Below are 21,014 nucleotides of genomic sequence, written 5' to 3' on the forward strand. Positions count from 1 at the left end.
AAGGATGGGGCCTGAGCTTTTAAAACAGGGGTCCCTTACGTGCTGTGAACCCTGAGCCATGTAGACGGGAATAGGCATAGGCTGCCAGTCCTCGACCCTACCGGGGAGAAGTCTGTCCATGTGTTGACCTCCCTGTGAGAACCATCGTGGGGGTGCATGACTTAGGCATTAGTGACAAAACTGAATACCAGGGCGGTGATGGAGCAGGTTTTATCTCCAGCAACCTACAGGTTGGAATGTGTGGTGCACGCACACTTGCGCACCCTTCCACCACACAAGCCCGCCCGTGTCATTTGTGACCTCTGAGAGTGCATTTGCACGTTAGAGTGGACCAAACTTGAGTGGTTTTCGTCCTAGGTGGCCCATATGTTGGCACTTGCTGGCTGTGACTGACCGGCCATGTTACCCTTTTTGTCCCAGTTTCCTCAGGTGCCAAGTGGGCATGTCATTGCCTACCTCAGAGTTGCCGTCAGGTCTGCACGTGAATGTGTGGAAGTGCCTGCCACGTGTTTGGCACCTCACGAATGCCAGTCCCCTTTCCCTCCTCAGTCCGCCTCCCTCAGTCTATTTTTGTTTAATTTTTTGTTTTTAGTTCCATGTGACAGTAGAATGTATTTTGACATATTATACATACATGGGTTGAGGGGACCCTGAGGAAGGCTGGTGCAGGCTTTGAGGGGCCCTTGTTTTGGAGTTCTGAGCCTTTGGAAAGTTGATCCAGTGTCTTATAAATGCCATCAGCTACTTCATGGAGTTCACAGGGCAACCATCATGGAGAAGGAGGGAGAAAGGAGTTCTAACGTTTGTGAGAATCTTGTCCGTCCCCTCCGCTTGCCCTCTTTTCTCCACCCTCTCCTCCCAGAGTTCTAGAATGATACTATTTCAGAACTGGACAGGGCCTTGGATGAGGTCATCACCTTTCTCCCTTCACTTTACCGATGGGGAGACCGAGGCCCAGTGGTGTTCAGGGATGTCCCCAGGGTCCTGGGAGCTCTCCCTGGCTCTTCTCCTTCCATTCCGTAATGTGGCCCTCTGAGGAAACTGCTGAAGCGACAAGAAAACAAGCCCAGTTTTTCTTTCTCTAGTGGAAAAGGCGAGTAACTCACTGGGACTCTGAGTAGCGAGGATGAATGCCCTCCACTTCTCCCTTCATGGGCTCCTGGACTTCTGGGCATGGCTCCTAGAGGAGGCATTGTTGTGTGATGGCTTCAGAGTGGCCCAGGAGCCCCAAGGCGCCTTGCTCTCGTTCCCACTTTGGACCAAGCTGCCCTCCCCACCCCCTCTAGGATGTGCTGAGTGTCTCCCTAAGTTGTTTGCATTTGAGCAAAGGTGGCTGCACCTGGTCCTGGCTCTGTGGAAACACAGCTCTTCTCTGAAGCGCTTAAGCCAGTGAGCAGTCTTCCTGCTCCATAAGGTTGAGGGGGTGAGGGTGGTGTAGCTCCGTCGCAGAGCACGTGCTCAGCATGCTCAAGGCTCTGGGTTCCAGCACCAAACAAATAAAGAGAAAGAGAGAAAAGACTGAGGGAGGAAGGAGGTGGGAATGCTCTGCATTCTCTGCGGAGCCCCATCTCTGTGGAGAGACTTGTCGGGGCCTTTAAGGCTGACAAGCAGAACTGGGAAAAGTATACACAGCCTTGCAAAACATCGACATTTTGGTATTTTAAATATCCTGGGAACACTTTGTAATCAGCTTACTTGTTATATGTAGGCGGCCAATCATGGTTATTATTTAATTTACAGTAAATAAATAACTAGACTTTTACATTGTTCAGTTTTCTCAGAGAGTACATGGTCACTTCTTTTTATTTATTTATTTATTTTGATACAAGGGATTAAACCCAATGTACTTTACCTCTGAGCTACACCCCAGTCCTTTTTTAAAATTTTTTTATTCTGAGGAGACAGGGTCTTCATGGGCTGTAACATTCCTTAAGTTGCTAAGTGTCTCCCTAAGTTGCCGAGGCTGGCCTTGAACTTCTGATCCTCCTGCCTCACATTCTGGAGTTGCTAGAATTGCAAGCATTTGCCACCATGCTTGCATGGACACTTTTTGTTGTGTGATGGCTTCAGAGTGGCCCAGGAGCCCCAAGGTGCCTTGCTTTCATTCCCACTTTGGACCAAGCTGCCCTCTCCACTTCTGGGATGTGTACCTATGTTTGCATTTGAGCAAAGATGGCTGCACCTGGTCCTGGCTCTGTGGAAACACAGCTCTTCTCTGAAGCACTTAAACCAGTGAGCAGTCTTCTTGCTCCATAAGGTTGAGGGAGGGAGTGTGGTGTAGCTCAGTTGCACACGCGTGCGTGCTTGTGTGTGTGTGTGTGTGTGTGTGTGATGTAACATTGTTTATCTATTGCTGTTTTTAAATTGGAGCTTTATATACATAAAGGTAGAATTCACTGTGCTATATTCATTAGTGTACATAGTGTAATTTTGTCTATTTTATTCCATATTCCTTCCTTTTCCTCTCCTTCCTCGCTCCCTGTCAATCTCCTTCCTCTCCTCCACCAACCTTCCCTCTTTTTGTGGGATCTGTCCCCCCACCCCTTTTTCCATACTTCTCTCTAACTCGCGCATATGGGAGAAAACATTTTACCCTTGACTTTCTGAGTCTGACTTATTTCACTTAGCACGATGTTCCATCCATTTACTAGCAAATGTCACAGTTTCATTCTTCTTTATAGCTGGGTAAAACTCCATCATCACTCACTTTTTAATGACCTTTAACCATTCCCAACTTGCCCTCCATGTGAGACTCACTGGTTTCTCACATGGGCTGTAACATTCCTATGCTTGAAGGTCCTTAGGAGCACAATCCTTTGTTTAGCATTAACATTTCTAAACATCTCTCTTCCCCCCCTCCCCCCCACCGCCTGAGGTCCTATGTATTCAAGTGAAAGTTCAGTCTCTTGACCTTGCATGACTGAAGACAGGGCTGCTTCTCTTTGTGATGGCAATATATCTTTATAAGGAAAACTCACCTGGGCTTCTTTATCCACCAAAAATAGACTGTGTTTTTAGTAGCCACCACAGGGAGCAGGGAGGAAATTGGTCGTTAACATATGGGAAACTCATTGTCAAAGGGAAGTCACGTCCAGAATCAGGAAAGCAAGTGAAACACCAACCCAGGGAAGCAACTTCATCTGGGAATTTGACTTCACCCCAAGAGTTCAAAGTGAAAACATACCCTCCCCACCCATCCAGGAAGCAGGATAAAGTGGCCATTTGGTGTGGTCTTTAAAATGCCTACCAGGGCTTCTGATGTTCTGTCTCCAATTAACAGTGCAGTCTCTGTTAGCAGCTCATCTTTGCAAATTGCTCACGGAACCTGGGTTTGGTTTTAATGTGACTGGAAAGGGAAGTTTAAAGGGCATCTGAGCCTGGTGGTTAGTGGATAAGCCACCCAGTGAAGTTGGAACACCTTTTTATTTTCATTTCCCCATCGGAGATGGGTTATTCTTTTCAAAAAGCAGGAAGAATTCAAAGTAAAGAAAAAAGTCAAAAGTCCATGGGCACACACACACACAAAAAATCCGCTGATTTTAATCTTTAGAGCCCTTTTGTCACTGCAGAGATAAGCTGTCAGCTGATTCAGGGCAGACCCATGATGCAGGAAGTTCTGAGGTCATGACCAAAGTAGTTTTGTCTTTTAGGAGTAGGCATTTCCAAATGCCAGCACATGGGCACCTTGTAGATTGCTGCTATGATGTCTGACTTTGAGGCTCCTTGTTGTCAAACCCGGAGGTGGGGTGTGGTCCAGGGATCTTCATCAGTCACTTTTTGATCTCTGGTTGTGTTAGTCAGGTTTCCATTACTGTGACAAAATAACTAAGATTGTTAACTTTTAGGGAGGAAAGGTTTCTTTTGGCTTACTGTTTCAAAGGTATCTTGGCCCATTATCTTTGGACCTATAGCAATATGGTTCATCATGGCAGGAAACCTGTGGTTAGAAGTGTTCAATTCATAGTGACTGGGAAGCAAAGGGAGAAAGAAGGGGCCATGATCCTAATGTCCATTTCAAGAACACACCCTCAGTGACCTAACTTTCTCCCAGTAGGCCCACATCTTAAAGATTCCACCACCTCCCCATACACCATCAGCCAGGGATCAAGCCTATGGGGGACATTTTATATCCAAGTGTTAGTACGGTCAACCTTCTGACCAGCTGGTTGTTGGGTAGGTGCCAAAGAACAAGAGTTTTACCCCTACCCCAACCCCACATTTGGTCTGACTCCAGAGAAACAAGTCAAGTTTGTGGTAGTTCTTGTAACTTATTTTGGGAGAGAGAAGCAAAAGTGGAATTCCCAAGGAACAATTTCCCATTGAATTATTCACTCATCAAATAGCCATTGCATGCCTATTGTGCACCCACCTCCACCAGGGGCATGTTATCTCCCAGGATTATCTGCAAAGAGCCATAAGTCAGATGCTTTCAAAGTGTGGGCTGTGAAAGCTAAAGAGTATTCGTTTTGAATAATAAAACTATCTTTCAAAATCACAGGTATTAAAAACTAGGAAGGCAGAGCTCCAAATGAACAATCCTCTGCTTGTCTGAGCTTCTCAAACTTGTTTAGAATTGCTTAGGGAACTTGTACCAAGTATATATCTTGGCAGTAACCTCCGAAATTGAGTCAGTCAGTCAGGTATAATAGGATCTGCTAATCCATCCACTGTTTTAAAATCAAGAGCCAGCTTAATTCTGATAAAAAGAGGCAGTAAGTTAGCCACAGGTTTGAGAAGTACAAGTAGGGCTGTGGCCATTTTCAGGATGTATAGATCAGAATTACCCGAGAGACTCTTTCAAATAACACAGTCCCCCTGCCATCCCAGCCATTTTGACCTTTCTGCCCTGGCGAGCCACTTGTACCCATAAGAGTATTATATCCTTCTTTTAGTTATGTGAGTGAAACAGAAAATTTGACAACCAGCTGATCACAATAAAATGGTTTAAGACAAAGAGTTCAGATTGGGAGCTCTCAGAGGATGGTTTTGTTTTCCTTTGAAATGTTTGGGAGAAGGGACCTAAGGATTCAGTAGAGGTGGGCTGGCTGGCCCCAACCCCTTAGAACCTACCATGCTCTACCTTTTACATCCGCATGGACAGGAGGTGATGCAGCCCGTAGCAGAGCTACTCTCAGAACCCCCCTCAGACTTATCAGCTGTGTAATCTTGACTTGAAGCCCATGCTTGCACTTAACTTTCTGTGCAGCACTCTGCTCATGAATAGCTGGTAACTATGGACCGTGAGATCCAGGAGAGATGATATGCTCAATAGCATCTGCCTCAGGGCCTACCAACAGGAAGGCTCTCCAGAAGACTTCTGGAAGCTTCACAAGCTCATAAATTCCCCCAGGGGCTCCTGTGAGCCTGCAGACTCTGATGTGTCTAGTCTCCAGCAGGCTTGGAGTTTTACATTTCTAGCAGGCTCCCTGGTGAGGTCTTTGCTGCTGGTCCATGGACCACACTTTGAGTAGCAAGGAACTAAAACACACTTCCCTCTTTGGGTTTGCTGTGAACTATTAGTACAAACAGTAACTCAGTTAAGAAACTAGAAGGTTTTTTCCCACTCCTAGAAATAGAAGAAAGTACCTACCTCTTACTCAATTCTGATCAAGGAAATTAGGGCATAGAAAGCTTTTGGGCATCAGCACTTACCTTCCTGGTCTCTTAAGTTATTAGTTGTTCCTAGTAATAGGTCTCTGATGTGGACTGAGAGAGAGTATCAAGAGCAAGGCTCCAGATGTGCAAAATTAAGATGGCCCATAGGGTCAGGGATTTTGTCTTCTTAGAGTTTCTTGAGTTTAGCAGTGAGCAATATAGTATGGGATACAAAATAAAGAAAAATGTAGTGTCTTTCATTCATTATGTTTTAGTCACTTTTTTCACTGCTGCAACTAAAAGACCCCACCAGAACAACTGTAGAGGAGGAAAGATTTATTTAGGGGCTATGGTTTCAGAGGTCTCAGTCCACAGACAACAGGCTCCATTCTTTGGGGATGAAGGTGAGGCCAAACATCACAAGAAGGGTGTGGTGGAGGGAAGCAGCTTCATTGGTGGTCAGGAAGCAGAGAGAGACTCCACTGGCCAGATACAAATACATACTCCAAAGCCATGCCCCAATTGCTACCTCCTCTAGCCACACCCACCACTTCAGTTACCCCTCAGTTAATCCCTACCAGGGGATTAAATCACGGATTCGGTTAAGACTCTCTCAACCCAATCATTTCTCCTCTGAACCTTCCTGCATCATCTTACATGTGAGCTTTTGGGGGACACCTCACATCCAAACCGTAACACATTGTATCAACTTTTTAACTTCAGAATCATCTAGCAAGACTGTTACATGCGGATTGCTGAGTCCCACCCCAGTCTTTAAGTAGATCTGGGATGGGGCCTACTTAAAGAATTTACATTTTTAACAAGTGCCCCATGACACTGGTGATCTCACATTGACTAGCCCAGCCTCATCTTTGAGAGCGGTGAGAGTTGGCCTGGGCCACCTCTTTCCCATCAAAGTGGTGTTGCCAGGAAGGGGAGTAAGTTTGGCCTAGGATCAGGTATTTGAATGTCCTGGGGGGGTTAGGAGAGATTAGATTTCTCAGCAGGAAGAACCATCCTGTTGGCACTGCTGGCTGTCTATAGACAGTGTGTCCCATACAACAGTGTTCCCAGAGGTAGGGGCTTTCTAACCTACCTGGTTGGCTAATCATCCTGGTGGGGCTTTTTTTTTCTGGTGCATATTATAAAGAACAGTGGGTTTTGTTGTGGCATACTTATCTATGCATGCAACAATTCTATCAGTTCTACTTCCCAGTACCTTCCTTTGCCCACCCCTCTCCCCTTCCCCCTGATGGTGGGGCTTTTTAAAAATAGAGCCTCCCCATGTGTCCTCAGATTCAGATGACCAGTCAGGCTCAGGACCTCTTGTGAAGAGAATGGTAGAGCACCAGGTGGCAATGGAATGCTGCTGCCCTTCTTAATGATTCTTGGAGTCAGTTCTGCTGGTCACCCAGCAAGCAAGGAAATCAAATCCTTTGTAAAGTACATTTCCTCACTGGATTCCTAAAGTTATAGTACATAATTCTGGCTGTGTTTTCCAGTGTTTCATTCCCCAACAGAGAATGGCTTCCAGCCAGGAGCATCCAGCCAAGGGGATTTCATCCAGGGTGCTCCCCTGAACCCCAGTCAGGAATGACACTGTCCACAGCCACTCTGCACCAGACATTCTTGAGAGTGAAACTTGTGATAAAAGACATAGATGACCAAATTCCAAAGAGGACATTCCCCAGACACTCAGTAAGCATAGAGCTTAAAGCCTGCAAAGAGATTAAAATTGAGGTAGCAGTTGAGATAAGAGACCCTTTGTTTTTCATGCACAGATGTGAAGACTAGTCTCCCATCAAGTTTTCTAATCACCAGCAAATGAGTGTCATGCCTGTACCAGGTGTGGTTTATAAAAGGTGACCAGGCACAGTCCCTGCCCTGATGGAGTCTACTGTTGGAGAAGGCAAATACTAAATGACTCACGAGGAAAGCAGCTCTGTCTAAAGCAGACCTCCCAGCATGCTCCCTCCCCTTGCCCATTTTCATTTTCTTCATAGCACCTATTACTGGGACAGTGACTGGCCAAGTCCTTGCTTATGCCTCATAGTCCTTCTTACAGAGTAGAAAATGTGGGCACAAAGACCAGGCCTTTCACCTTGGTCTCATCCAGCCCCCCGGCACCCAGCAGGGTGTGAGAGCAGGTCCCTGCAGCTGAGGCCCAGAGGGGACTGCCAGGAGGCTGCTAGCCAATGGCTATCACTAGCACTGCCAAAATCTAGGATGGATACATATGAGGGCCCTGGACAGCCACAGTGATTCTCAAACCTCGGCTTATATAAAGATCGCCTAGAGGGCTCGTTACCACAGGGACTGCTAGGCCTCCACCCTGGAATTTCTAGTCCAAAATATCTAGGATGAGGCCAGAGAGCTTACAGCAAGTTCCCGGGTGATGCTGATGCTACCAGTCCCAGGACCACACTTCAGCGTGGCCCCGTCCTACCTAGTGGATAGAAGGAAATAGATTAGATGGCAGAGAGGCAGGAAGGCTCCTTAGAAACCATACCAGTGGCCAGGGGAGAGGAGATGGGCTCAGAAAGGGGACTGTAGACCGAGGGGGAGCACCACAGTCAGATACAAGTAGAATCCCACATTCTGTGAGGGATAGGACACAAGGGAGGAGAGGGATGAATCAGAGCAGCGGGGAGCGTGGGAGTGCCATGAATAGATAGGGGCAAAAGTTGGGGAGGGGACGGAGGTGTCCCTTTGGGACATGCTGTTTAGAAGTTCTGAGGAGACCTTCAGATGGAAATGTTAAAGGGGTCGTTGGAAGTACAGTTCAAAACTTAGGGAAAGCTGAACCACAGCTGTAGATTTGGGGTCTTTCAGATAGAGGTGTAAGCTGATTCAGGGTTGGGATAAATGAGCTTGATGAAGAGCAGCTCATTGGAGCAAGAGTTCAGAGGGAAGGTAGGAGATACCATCACTTGTAGGTCGTGCAGAGAAGGATGTGAGTGGAGTGTTCAGAGGTGGCAAGGGACAAGAAAGTGTCTGCCACCAGGGAGGGGCAATATCAGTTATTGGAATATCTCAAAAACTGGGCCCAAATCTGACAGATTCCAGGGCCCCCTCAAATGAACCAGCCTCAAGAGAATGTATCAGAGGAGCTAGTCCAGCTGATGTGAAGTCGGTAGCTTTCCTCCTTCTCATCCCACTTTGTAAAAAAGTAAAATTTTACTTTGCCTCAGTGATAAAGTCACTTTATGGTTCGCACGCCACCTTGTAGAACCTGCATAGCCAAAAAGTCTTTCCATTCATATTCATGGGGCATCATCCATGCATGACAGAAGAAAACCAAGGCAAAGACCCCACTGTGGTGGCGCAGGCCTATAATCCCAGTGACTGGGGAGGCTGAGACAGGAGGATCGCAAGCTTGACAACTTGGACTCGTCTCAAAATAAAAAATAAAATGGACTGGGGAATATAGCTCAGTGATAGAGCACCCTTGGGTTCAATCCCCAGTGCCAGGAGAAAAAAAAAAAAGAATACCAAGGTGAACAATATGGGGGTTCATGATTAAGCTGAGGGTCATTTGTCGCCCTCTGTAAGCTAATTCTGGGGAGAAAATTATCTTTTTTTCCCTTTTGGATTTTACCCTGATCTAGATCTTCCTGGGGACCTTGAATCCACTGGGTTTGCAAGCATTAAAAGGATTCTCACAGCTCTTTCTGAACTGTTTAGGCAAGAATTAAGGTTACGGTGAGAATCGATTTCTGTGAACTGAGTCTCCAGGTGATAATTTGGAGTTTCACAGGTGGACGGTTTGCTTTTTAATATGTGATGCTTATTTAATTGTCTGCATCTTTGTGAGCTCTGGGTTTTGTTTTGTTAACTTTTTATTTATTTATTTTTTCAGTTGATAGGTAACACCGTGAACCCTGGTCTTTGAGAATACAGAGATGAAGTTTAACAAGTCTCTGAATGATTTGTGGTTATTCAGAATCGCAGCATCCTGCCCCTGAGGCTGCCGCTGTGAGCACTCACTAATTTCTGCTCTGTCTTTGCAGTTCTGTGCGGAGCTAAACCAGCCCATCCTGCCCAACATCCGCAAGTGGAAGGGGCCTCGGGGCTGCTGGAAGTCTGTTGTTGCTGAGAATCCCTCAAGTCCACTCCAGAAGGTACCCTCTCCTGTAAAACCTGGCCTTTGTTTTCACTTTATGGAAACCTACTTTTTTCTCCAAAGATGTTTGAAGATTTCCTTTGCCAGTAGGAAGATTTTCCTTTTCCTTTGATGCAATTTCTACCCAGTTTTTCAGTCTTTGCCATTTCTTTCTTTTTAAAAAATATTTTATTAGTTGTTAATGGACCTTTATTTATTTATATGTGGTGCTGAGAATTATTTATAATGTGGTGCTGAGAATTGAACCCAGTACCTCACACATGCTAAGCAAGTACCACTGAGCCACAACCTCAGCCCCATCTTTTTTTTAAGGATAGAATTTTTTTTATTCTAATTAGTTATACATGACAGCAGAATGCATTTCAATTTATTGTACACAAATGGAGCGCAGCTTTTCATTTCTCCAATTGTACATGATATAGAGTCACATCATTCATGCAATCATACATGTACCTAGGGTAATGATGCCCATGTTATTCCACCATCTTTCCTACCCACATGCCCTCCCCCTCCCCTCAATCCCCTCTGTTCAATTCAAAGTTCCGCCATACTTCCAATGCTCCCTCCCCTGATATGGATCAACATCTACTTATCAGAGAAAACATTTGGCCTTTGGTTTTTTGGGATTGGCTTACTTTGCTTAGCATGATATTCTCCATCCATTTACCTGCTAATGTCAATGTTTTATTCACTTTTAAAGCTGAGTAATATTCCATTGGGTGTATATGCCACAGTTTCTTTATCCATTCATCCATTGAAGGGCATCTAGGTTGCTTCCACAGTTTAGCTATTGTGAATTGAGCTGCTATAAACATGGAAGTGGCTACGTCACTGTAGCATACTGATTTTACTACTAATTTTAAGTCCTTTGATATGAACCAAGGAGTGGTATAGCTGGGTCAAATGGTTGTTTCATTCCAAGTTTTCTAAGGAATCTCTATATTGTTTTCCAGAGTGGTTGGGCCAATTTGAATTCCCACCAGCAATGTCTCAGTGTACTTTTTTCCCTATACCCTCACCGACACTTATTGTTGCTAGTATCCTTGCCATTCTGACTGGCGTGAGAATGAAATCTTTTGATTTGTATCTCTCTAATTACTAGAGATGTTGAACATTTTTTCATATATTTGTTGATAAATTGTATATCTTCTTCTGAGTAGTGTCTGTTCACTTTGCCATTCATTTCTCATGCCCTGGTTCTCATTTTATGTTCAGATCAGGAATGGTCTCCTTCCCAGATGGAAATGGGAGGTTAGAATTTAGGGAGGAAAAACCCTGTCCAGGACCAAGGCAGCAAATGAGTGTTTCTGTCCATTGCCCTTATAATCCCTAGCCACCATTCCTCTGCCACATCTGTGGAGAGCCCATTATTCATTGACTGAAAACTTGAGATTCACCTTAGTTCATACATGAAGTATTTGCTTTCAGTAGTGGGAATTATGAACATATAAATGCTTTATTGAAATATTTTGCAGATTTTTACTTTTTATCAGTAACATTCATATAATTATGGATAAATCTCTGTCTATAGACATTTTTGTTCTTACATATTATATTCAAGCCCACTTTTATTCATCTTGAAATGATTAGCATCAGTGGGGTATTAGATTTTCAAAAAGATTCCTGATAATTACTCATGATTTGAAAAACATATGATTTTATAATTCTCCCATAAATGTAGATGTTACTTTTTGTCACTGGTATACCTAGTGTGCTTGTAAACACATGTGAATTGCACTTGTGTGATTGATATTTACAACTTGGGCTCTTAAATCCTAAATGTATTCTGGATTGAAAGTGTCTAACCATTTATTTTTATTGGTCATAAGCTTCTATTTATTGCTGTTGAAAATAGGCCCCTATTCTTTACAGCTACCACTACAAAAAAAAAAAATGCATCTAAGTTTCATTTCTCTGGGCTCAACATGGGGTGGAAACAGCAGCTGACCATGAGTCAGCGCTCTTCCCAGCAGGCCGACATGCAGCTGGAGTGGTATGCATCTAGTCCCAATGGCCTTAGCCCAGGGTTCTCCCCTCCGTTCACACAGAAGTGATAAGAACTCCATCTGTTTCCTATCAAAATAGCACTTTACATGTATGTGGGTGTTTGGGGGTCCATGAGGCTCTTCGAGTCCACTCCACACACTTTCTTCATTCATTTAACAGCTCGCTCATGAAAGGTGAGTTACTCTGTGCCGGGCCCTATGTTCTGTGCCATATGTAAATTGGTGAGAAAAACAGACCCTGAGACCCAGCTCTGTCCATGTTTACTCTTTACAGAACCTAATAATGATCCCAGCCCTTCCTTCAGGAAGCTCACAGTCTGTTGGAAGGACAAGAGAGGCATCCTGCTCCAAGTGGGAGAGTCAAGGCCTTTGAGCAACAGAATGCAGTTGCAGAAAGAACTGAGTTCCAACCACTTATCTCTCTCTGTCTCTATTCCTTCAACTGTACAATGGGAGCAATAGCCCCTTTCTTAGCCCACAGCATGAGACCTGGTTCTTAAAAGATAGCGTACACTGGAACTTTAGAATGCTTCAGTAGCCGAGCACAGGCCAGGTCCCAGGGATGTGAATGCCCAATAGTAGAGTAAGAGCCGTGCCTGTTGTGAGCTGCAGCTGCAGTGTCAGGTCTAGCCAGTCATGGAGTATTGTTGGCCAGAATGGTCTAGTCCCCCAGATTCATTTTCATGTGAAATTTATTGAATTTTAAGTATGAACAGATAATCCAAAAGGATGTTTTAAAATGTGCGACTGAATGAGTCCAACAAAACATACCTGCAGGTCATGAATGAACAGTCTCTAGACAAGTGTGAGAAAGTCACAGCAGCAGCTGCCAGATCTCCAAAGTCTAAAATATGTCCAGGTGTCTTCTGCTCAGTTCTCTCCAGTCCTTGCCTCATAGCTGGAGGGGCAGTTTACACATGAGAAAGTAGAGACCTCAGAAGAAACAATTTGCCCCCAAGCCAGAGTATCACCAGGTAGTCAGGTGGTAGTCAGACTTCAGCCTGGTGAGCTATACCTTTGTGGGAAAATCTGTGCTCCTCCATGGCTGTTCTCAGCCACCCGTATCAGGAGGTTGGGAAAGGCACCCAGGAAGGGGTCAAAAGCCACTGGTAGAGAGAGTAGTGTGTATAGAAACGTGGGGGTAGGAAAGGCCCAGGGCTGCTGGGATCACATTGAGTAGGTGTGAGAGGTAGTATTGAAGAGGAAGGTGCAGAGTCCCCCATAAGGGCACCAGGGATCCCTGGAAGTTTTCAGGCAGGAGGTTTCCTTTGGCTGCACGGCTGGAAGAATAGTTTATGGGGAGACGGGCTTATCCGCAAAGCCAACAGGGTGATCGTATTGACCCGCTCTACACCTGAGGAAACAGAGGCTTAGACCAGCAGAGTGGCTTACCAGGGATGCAGAGGGACTGCGGCCCAGGTCTTCAAATTCTCAAACCACTCTTCTCCAGTAGGTAGGCAAGGAGATCCTGACAATCTGGAAGTTCCCCTGCTGGGCCCCCTCCTCCCTCCCACCTCCTAAAGCATACACATTCAAGTGAGGTGTGGACCTGAGCTAAAGTTGGGGACTCTCAGTGGCTGCCCAGGAAGATGACCGTGCAGGATCACTTCCTCTCCTTTTACAACTTAAAGGAGTAGTGACAAGCATAGCCGGCCTGTCTGATGACACTGATGGCTCCCGGGCCACAGGCACTGAAGAAGTGTCCTGATGACCAACAGAGCCTGCAGAGGCTGGGGTGGGCTGTGCTGTGGAGTTAGGCCTTTCTTCTTTCCAGCAATACCCGAGGGGCAGTGGCAGACACAGGCAGATTCAGAGCAGCCTTTCCAACTTCCAGAGGCGGCAGGGGGTTAGCTCCTGACTCTGCCCACAACACCCCAAAATCTGTCTGCCTCACCCACCAGCCTCAGCACCTCTGTCCTAGGCTTCAGACCTCTGTATGCTTCCCTGTTCCTCTGCAGAGGGGCCTGGACCAGTTCCAAACCATCACAACTGTTAGCTCTGACCTCCGTTGACCCAGCAAATATCCAAGCACTTACTAGGTGCCAGTCCCCATTTGTGGTAAGCAGCAACTAATCAATAAGCCAAACACATCCCTTGCAGTCTTATTTTTGATTCTCAGCATTGCCATTTAGGGCTGTGGGATTAAGAGAAGTTACTTAACCCATCTGAGCAGCAATATCCTCATCTGGCAAATGAGGGTATGAGTTACTGCCTCAAAGCATGTGATGATGTAAAAGATCTCTCTGCCTGGTCAGGATTTCCCCTACCTCCCTCCAGAAGGGAAGAACAGAGGCCACACTGACTGTATGCAAAACTCTGAAATTGGCAGTGTATGAAACTATTTTGAAGAGTGAGCTGTGGCTTTGGTGGTATGCTTTTTGTTACAGAAACAATTCCTGTGTGTGTGAGTGATCTCCTGGAGCGGGACCCTGTTGTTCTCTCAGTCTATCTGGTCCCTCGGACATCTTTCCCCTGTGCTGGGCTCTTTTCCTTGTGCTGGGATGCACCTTATGGACTTAGAACTGGGCACCAAGACTGTGTCCTTCTTTGCTGCAGGGGGCCGGGTTCTCAGGATTCCTGTGGGATGCAACAGCCGGTGTGGAGCTGAGAGATGCTGCGTCACAGGAGAGCTCGCCCAGCAATGGACATGGGAAGCCCACGGGCCCTAGCCCATACCTCGCGAGGTTCAAGGTACCCTCTTCATGTCATCTGCACAGCCAGCTCCTTGTAAAAAGGAAAACAAAAAGTTTCTTTTGTAAAACCAAGCAAGAGGAGCCTTGTGTTCAGCTCTTTGCCTTGATTTGGTTCTCTCAGAGTTGGGTCAACACCTGCTCCTAGGGCTTCCTTGGCAGGTGACCTTGCCCAGTGCATACATGAAAGGGATCTGGAGGGACTCTCAGCCCTGATAACTCTGACACCTGGGCAAGGAGGAAGAGAAGCCCTGCCACACACACCTGCAGTCCCAACTACTCAGAAGGCTGAGGCTGAGGATCTCATGAGCCTGGAAGTTCAAGGCCAACCTAGGGAGACCCCCATCTCAAATTAAAAAAAAAAAAAAGAAGAAGAAGGTGATCATATAGCCAGTTCCCAAACCCAACACATCAGAAGCACCTAGGAACATTTTCTTAAAATCACAGATTTTTGAGACCTTATCCCAGTCAGAATTTCTAGAATAGGGCCTGGGACTGTCTATTTTTCAAAAGCACCTTGAGCAGTTCTTCTGCTGCCTGGCTCTGGCTACTAAAGCCCTGCATTTGGCAGTGGCTGGGTTGGGGGTTACAGAGCTGCTCTCAGCTGCTTCTCAGGCCTCATATCCTTATTACCAAGGAGAGTTGTCTGGAGGAGATCCATAGGAGCTCTGGGTGGAAGCACCAGAGTAGCCCTGTGGCTGGCATCTCCAGATGCGCCCAGCCCTCAAGGGAGCCTCTGTCTCACAGAGTCAGGGAGCAGCTACACAGATTGGTCTGAGTGTCATCCTGAATCCACCTGGATGCCCTTGGGAAATATTAATAGACAGCAAAATGCCTAGAAACTGGGCAGCAAGAGGGAAGAGAAGCCAGGAGCTCAGACAGTTCCCCACACTGGCAGTGAATGGAACTTATCTTCATGGCACTTAACTGTGAAACCCCAGGATGGGCAGAGTGGTCCCTCACTATAGAGCCCAGCAAGCCCATCCCTTGCTGGGCCTGGAGACTCCCTTCATTCTGTGTGCTCCATAGCAGTTCTGAAGCCTGGGAGCCACCCCTAACCCCAGCATAGTTTATCTCTGGCCAGAGCCCCCTGTGTTGGAGGTTACAAGGCCACCCATGCCCTCTCACATTTGTACCTACAGAAGCGGGGCAGTGCTCACACACCAGAGTATCTGCTGTGGTCCCCATCAGCACCTCTCACTCCCCTGCCTGTGGTATTGATGGTGTTCTGTCTGCACAGACACACCTGCGGTGCTGATGTGTGAGTCAGCCAGATTTGGTCTTTACAACCTCCTAATACCACATGGGGCCACTTTTTTTACTTCGAGTGGCTGTTCTGGCTTTGGCCAAGCAGGGCAGCAGTCAGAACCAGCTAGTGTCATTAAAAGGCAAGTGGTTATTAATAGGCCAATAAGAAAATTCCATGGTGTCATGATCAGTGGGCCTAAATCCTCTAAAGTGGTACCCTCGCCAGGCACTTGACCTCTTGAATGTGACTTTAGGTCATATTCTAGGACAGGCTTGTGGTCTGTTACAGAGAGGAACTTATCCCTTCAGGCAGTACGTCCCAGCCCTGGCCTCAGGGTGGTTTCTCTGTTAGTTAGGGCCACAGCTGCAAAGCTGTCAGCCCAGATGGGTGGTGGTTGCAAACCGGGATCATATCTGCAAAACAAGACTGTCTACTCCATTCCATGGGGACTCCCCCTACCCCTTCCTTTCTTGTTAGTGTTTAATGTTTGTTGCTATGACAAATGGAAGGGCAGGATTGCCCAACTCTGAGGAGCTGAGCAATACTGCGATGGCCCAGAAGATAAACTGGCCTTATATGTACATGACTGCCAACCGCAGAAGCTAAACAGGGGGGTGCAGGACTGGGGTGCACATCCTCTGTAGCTCAGCTTCTGTGAGCTTTGGGGGTTCACATGTGTAAAATCGTGTGAAAGTGAACATCAGGACAGAGTGGGCCCCAGAGGGACAAGCATTCAAAGGGGATTGAGTGGGTTATGTGTGGAGTTGGGGAAGAAACAGAACCCACAGTGGATCCTAGCAGGGGAGCCTCCACGTTTGTTCACAACCACTTGCTGAAGGTACCTCCTCCTCTATGGTGACTTAGGAGGAAAAAATAAAACCTGACACTTCCAGATAGATCTAATTTTTCAGACTCTAGGGAGGAGTAAGGGTGGGATATTGGAGGGGATATTGGAGGGTGGACTGGTAAAGCAAAATTGGTCTTGTTCCTGTAGGTTTGTGCTTTGAACAGTCCCCCGGGGTATGAGCTGGCCTGCGTGGCCAGCCGTGTGCATGGAGCTGTTGTAACTGATATAGCAGACGTGGGCGTCTAAGCCTTTCCCTGTTACCTTGTTCCCTGATGCCCAGGTGGGAAGTAATGACTTGACCCTCGTTAATCTTCACCTGGCGGCACTGGCCCTCCCCGGGGGAGAGAATCCAAGCAAGAACCACAGTGACGGCCACCGGTTGGCCAGCTTTGCACAGACCCTGCAGGAAACCCTGAAAGGTAGGAAATGGTCTCAGTGACTGGGATCCACTTCTGCAGGGCAGGCAGCAGGAGCCTCTGCCAAGCTCGATCTCTCTCTCTGAAAAGAGCATCATGGGCACAGGGGATGAACACACCCCTGTGTCTCATGGAATCCCACTGACCCAGTGTGTGGTCCCATCTTTGTCTCTGTGGTTCTAGGGTGTAGGACCAAGGCATTGGCTTTTTGGCTTTTCAGCCTTTCTTGGATGGAAAGAATTAAGGGAAACAAATAAAAATATAATACCATCCATCCCTATGGTGACTCATCCTAGGTCCAGCTGCCTCAGACACCCACTCTGGGGTGTAAGTGCAGATCTGTACTCACTCTTGTGGAAGAGTGACCGGAGGTGACAAGGGGAAATGGCACACCCCTGTGAGTGGCAGATTGAGTTTTTTCCCTGATGAGATGCAGATCATGATCTCAGATCCTTTAAGTCACCATGGGAGTTCAGACACACCACCAAACTGCTTCGAACTCCATCTGGTGAGGGAAGGGATAGTCCTCGCCTCCCGGCAGTATGCAGAAGGGAAGTATAAGAACGGAGGAGGATTTCAGGATACACAAATTGACTCTAAAACACCGCAAGGTTTAAAGAAGGCTGAAAAGAGCAGGGCCTCAGGAGAAAGGACACCCTTTATCTCTAGCCGCTACCTGCTGACACAGGTTTCCTGCATTGGGTTGACCCGAAGGGAAAGTCCACATGGCTGTAAAGATGGCAATAAGTTCAATGTGGCTCGATTTTTCAGAACAGCAGCCTTCTATCACGGAAGATGTGCAGCTGGAGACTTGGAAGTCTCTATTTTTGAATCTTGAACAATATTTTCTAGCTTTCTAAGACTTCTGCTTGATAAATTGCCCTGTTTCCTTTTTTAAAAAAAAATATTTTTTTAGTTGTAGTTGAACGCAATACCTTTATTTTATTATTTATTTTTATGTGGTGCTGAGGATCGAACCCAGCACCTCGGACGTGCTAGGCAAGCAGTCTACAGGTGAGCCCCAGCCCCAAATTGCTCTATTTCTTAAATGAAGGATTCAATAAAGATTCAGCTATGAAAATATTTCAAACATTGAGCTTACATTTTAAAAGTATTTTTTTCTATTGTAATAAAATACACAGATTGTAAAATGCCATTTTGATCAGTTTTAAGTGTGCAGTTCAGTGGCATTAGGTGCACTTACACTGTAGTGGAGACACGACACCATCCACCTCCAAAACTTCATTATCTTCCCCAGCTGAAACTCTATCCATTAAATGCTAACTCCCCATCTCTTCTTCCTCCCTCCTTCAGCCCCTGGAGACCACCATGCTGCTTTCTCTCTATGAATTTGACTGCATCCACTCATCTGTAGGGGGCACTGCTTCCACCTGGGGACTGTTGTGAATAGCACCACTACAAACACGCTTACACCAGCTTACGTTTTGAACCAGGACCTGCTCTGATCGGGAGGTCAGATTCGATTAGCAAAGTCCACTTCTCCTTAGGTGATGAGTCCTCAGGCTAAGAACAAGCAGAAGAGATGTTTACGCTGAGATGCCCCATCCAGGAAGTAGCTGCTGCGTAGGAAACTGTTCACCCACAGTTGGTCTTTCCCCTGAGAATGACTTGATAGCATTTTATATCTGTGGACATCTCCATTGTTCTCCATCTTAGACTATTCTTTACATGGAAGCTAAAAGGAAAGATGTCAGTTCCTAATTTCTCTGATAGCCTTAAGCAGTCACCATTTTTTCTCAGATATCCAGGGAGGGATCAGGTTTTTGTCAGGAAACAGGTAGGTTATTGTTCCAAACTGCCAAGGGACTGTTGACCCACAGCCTGGCTTGGCCTTGACCTGTCCATTTAGGGACAGTGACTTGTACTCCCTGTGTCCCCTACTTGTTAACTAATATCCAGTTAATTGTTAATGGGTAACACTTCAGAGCCAGGGATTCAGGAAGTGCCACAGCCTGTCTGGGCACAACAAGGGTGAATCAATGAACAGAAGGGTTCAGCTCCAACAAAGATAAAGACTGCATTTCCCACAGCAAACAGAAATGATTCCATTTGCCAAGTCCAGGCCTTTCCGCCTTTATCTGGAATGTGCTCCTGGTTGACCCCAGCAGGTCGTGTGCCAGTGCTCTGATGAGATCATCTTCTTTCAGACTGGACCAGGGCTGGGAAACAGGGTCTCCCTCTGTGAACTCAGCAAGCGAGGAACAGGGTGCAGAGTCAAGGTTGGCATCTGATAGGGTGTACCTCAGTGGAGACCCATTCCAGTGGTGGTCACTGGCGCTTTATAAGTCTAGGGGATCTAGACTTATAAAGGAAATCAGCCCCCCGCATTCTCCCCTTACCTCTGGGAACTAAAGAAACAAACCACTAGGCCCCCACCACCCACTCCAGGCTGATGGATGTCAAGGAGGCCAATCTGGGTTTCTGCAAGCCTGCAAGAACTGCCTCCTTTGCATTACCCACACAGATTTAGCTGCAAGAATAATCCAGATGAACCCGTCCAAAGACAGAACCTTTGTTTTCACTCCCAAGTCACACACAACTGGTTGGTTGACCCTTGACACCAGCCTCTTCCTGCTTTCAGTACTATCTTTTTGGGTGGTACCAGGGATTGAAACCAGGAGTGCTTTACCACTGAGCTACTTCCCCAGCCCTTTCTATTTTTATTTTGAGACAGGCTCTTGCTAAATTGCTTAGGGCCTCTCTAAGTTGCTGAGCCTGGCCTTGAACTTGTGATCCTCCTGCCTCAGTCTCCTGAATCACTGTGACAACTGGCATGCACCACCATGTCCAGCTAGAATTGTTTTTCTAACCAGTATTTTTAGGTATCCCAATGAAAATCTCCCTCATTCCACAGGAACCTTCTGCCTCCATCTTCCATAACTGTCATTTTTCTTTGAAAATCAATAAATGCAGCATTTATCTGTTCTTTCAGAATCAAGCTGCACTTTAGTTTTGAGGTATTCCTAGGGCCCATTCTGATCAATACGCATGTGATCAACACTTATGTGATCAACGTGTGCTTCTCTCGCTGGTGCCGCAAGCACTGTTCTAAGCTCACATTCTGGTAGCTCCTCAGTCCTCACTCTGTGAAGAGCCCTGGATTAGAAGACTGGCTCTGTGATCTTTGGCAAACTGTTCAGCTTCTCAGATGCTGAGCTTCCTACCTGCAGAGAGGACAGGGTAATAATGGCACCCACCCCATGGGGTTGTGACAGTTAAATGGCAGGCTGTCCAGGAAGAGGTCAGCACAGAGCCCAGCACACAAGAAGGACTCAGGGACTGGTCATTAATGCTGGCTAAGAACAAGTTATTCTCAAATGGCTTTCCTGTTGAAAGTTGGTACTTATGTCTCTAGACAGCCTGGGCTCACTCTGTTTTGAGTGTTCAGGTTACTGTGATCTAGGGCCTCACAGTGGAGCCACAGGGGAGGCACATGCCTGTCGCTTTGTTCTTGGCATCCTCTAGAGGAGAGAGTCATCTGCAGTGCACGAGTACCCTCTGGTGGTATCTTCTGTCATTTCACTTGGAATTTCTTGCCCCGTAGACATTACTGAAGCGTATTCATACCGAAGAAAAAGATTTACTGCACGTCTCAGATATTTTTATGATTTGACTTAAGAACTAAGGGTAGCTCTTAGAGATTCCCTTAAATCCTGCCTTTCAAATTGTTACATAAATGCCACTCCCTGGGTCATGTGTCTTCCCTGAAGTGAACCCTTGACCAGAAGGGTCAGGCAGAGTCCATGGGAATCCCTGGCTGCATTTCATTGTTCTTTCAGAAGTCCTATTCGCTTTGCTTCTTGGTAAATACTTCAGAACTATTCCACTTCCTGTAGGAGTATATCATTCTGTGGGAGAAATGTCTCACTCTCAAGAGAAAATCTTTATCCTCTGGCCTTGATATTACTCTGTAGTCTTAAACTCCAGCAGAAATTAATTATTTGTATGTAACACTCTTGTTAATCTGGTTCAGGAGACTCAGGCAAGGAGACCTGAGGGCATGTGAGAGGCCCCATGCCAACCACTTTCTAACCATTTGCAGTAGCAACCAACAGGAAGTGAACAAT

General features: G+C 46.4%; 1 protein-coding gene across 3 annotated transcripts in view; it reads left to right on the forward strand.

The window, feature by feature from the left end:
* Nucleotides 1-21,014, forward strand: part of Eepd1 (endonuclease/exonuclease/phosphatase family domain containing 1) — a 115,185-nt gene that overhangs the window by 88,411 nt on the left and 5,760 nt on the right. For all 3 annotated transcript variants that reach the window (XM_015490221.2, XM_015490222.2, XM_015490223.2), the window contains exons 4-6: nucleotides 9,606-9,716; nucleotides 14,281-14,415; nucleotides 16,791-16,929. In XM_015490221.2, the coding sequence (XP_015345707.1) occupies nucleotides 9,606-9,716; nucleotides 14,281-14,415; nucleotides 16,791-16,929 (385 nt within the window). The remainder of the gene's footprint in view (nucleotides 1-9,605; nucleotides 9,717-14,280; nucleotides 14,416-16,790; nucleotides 16,930-21,014) is intronic.

The sequence above is a fragment of the Marmota marmota genome, unplaced genomic scaffold, assembly GCF_001458135.2.
Source record: "Marmota marmota marmota unplaced genomic scaffold, marMar, whole genome shotgun sequence".
Lineage (NCBI taxonomy): Eukaryota > Metazoa > Chordata > Mammalia > Rodentia > Sciuridae > Marmota > Marmota marmota.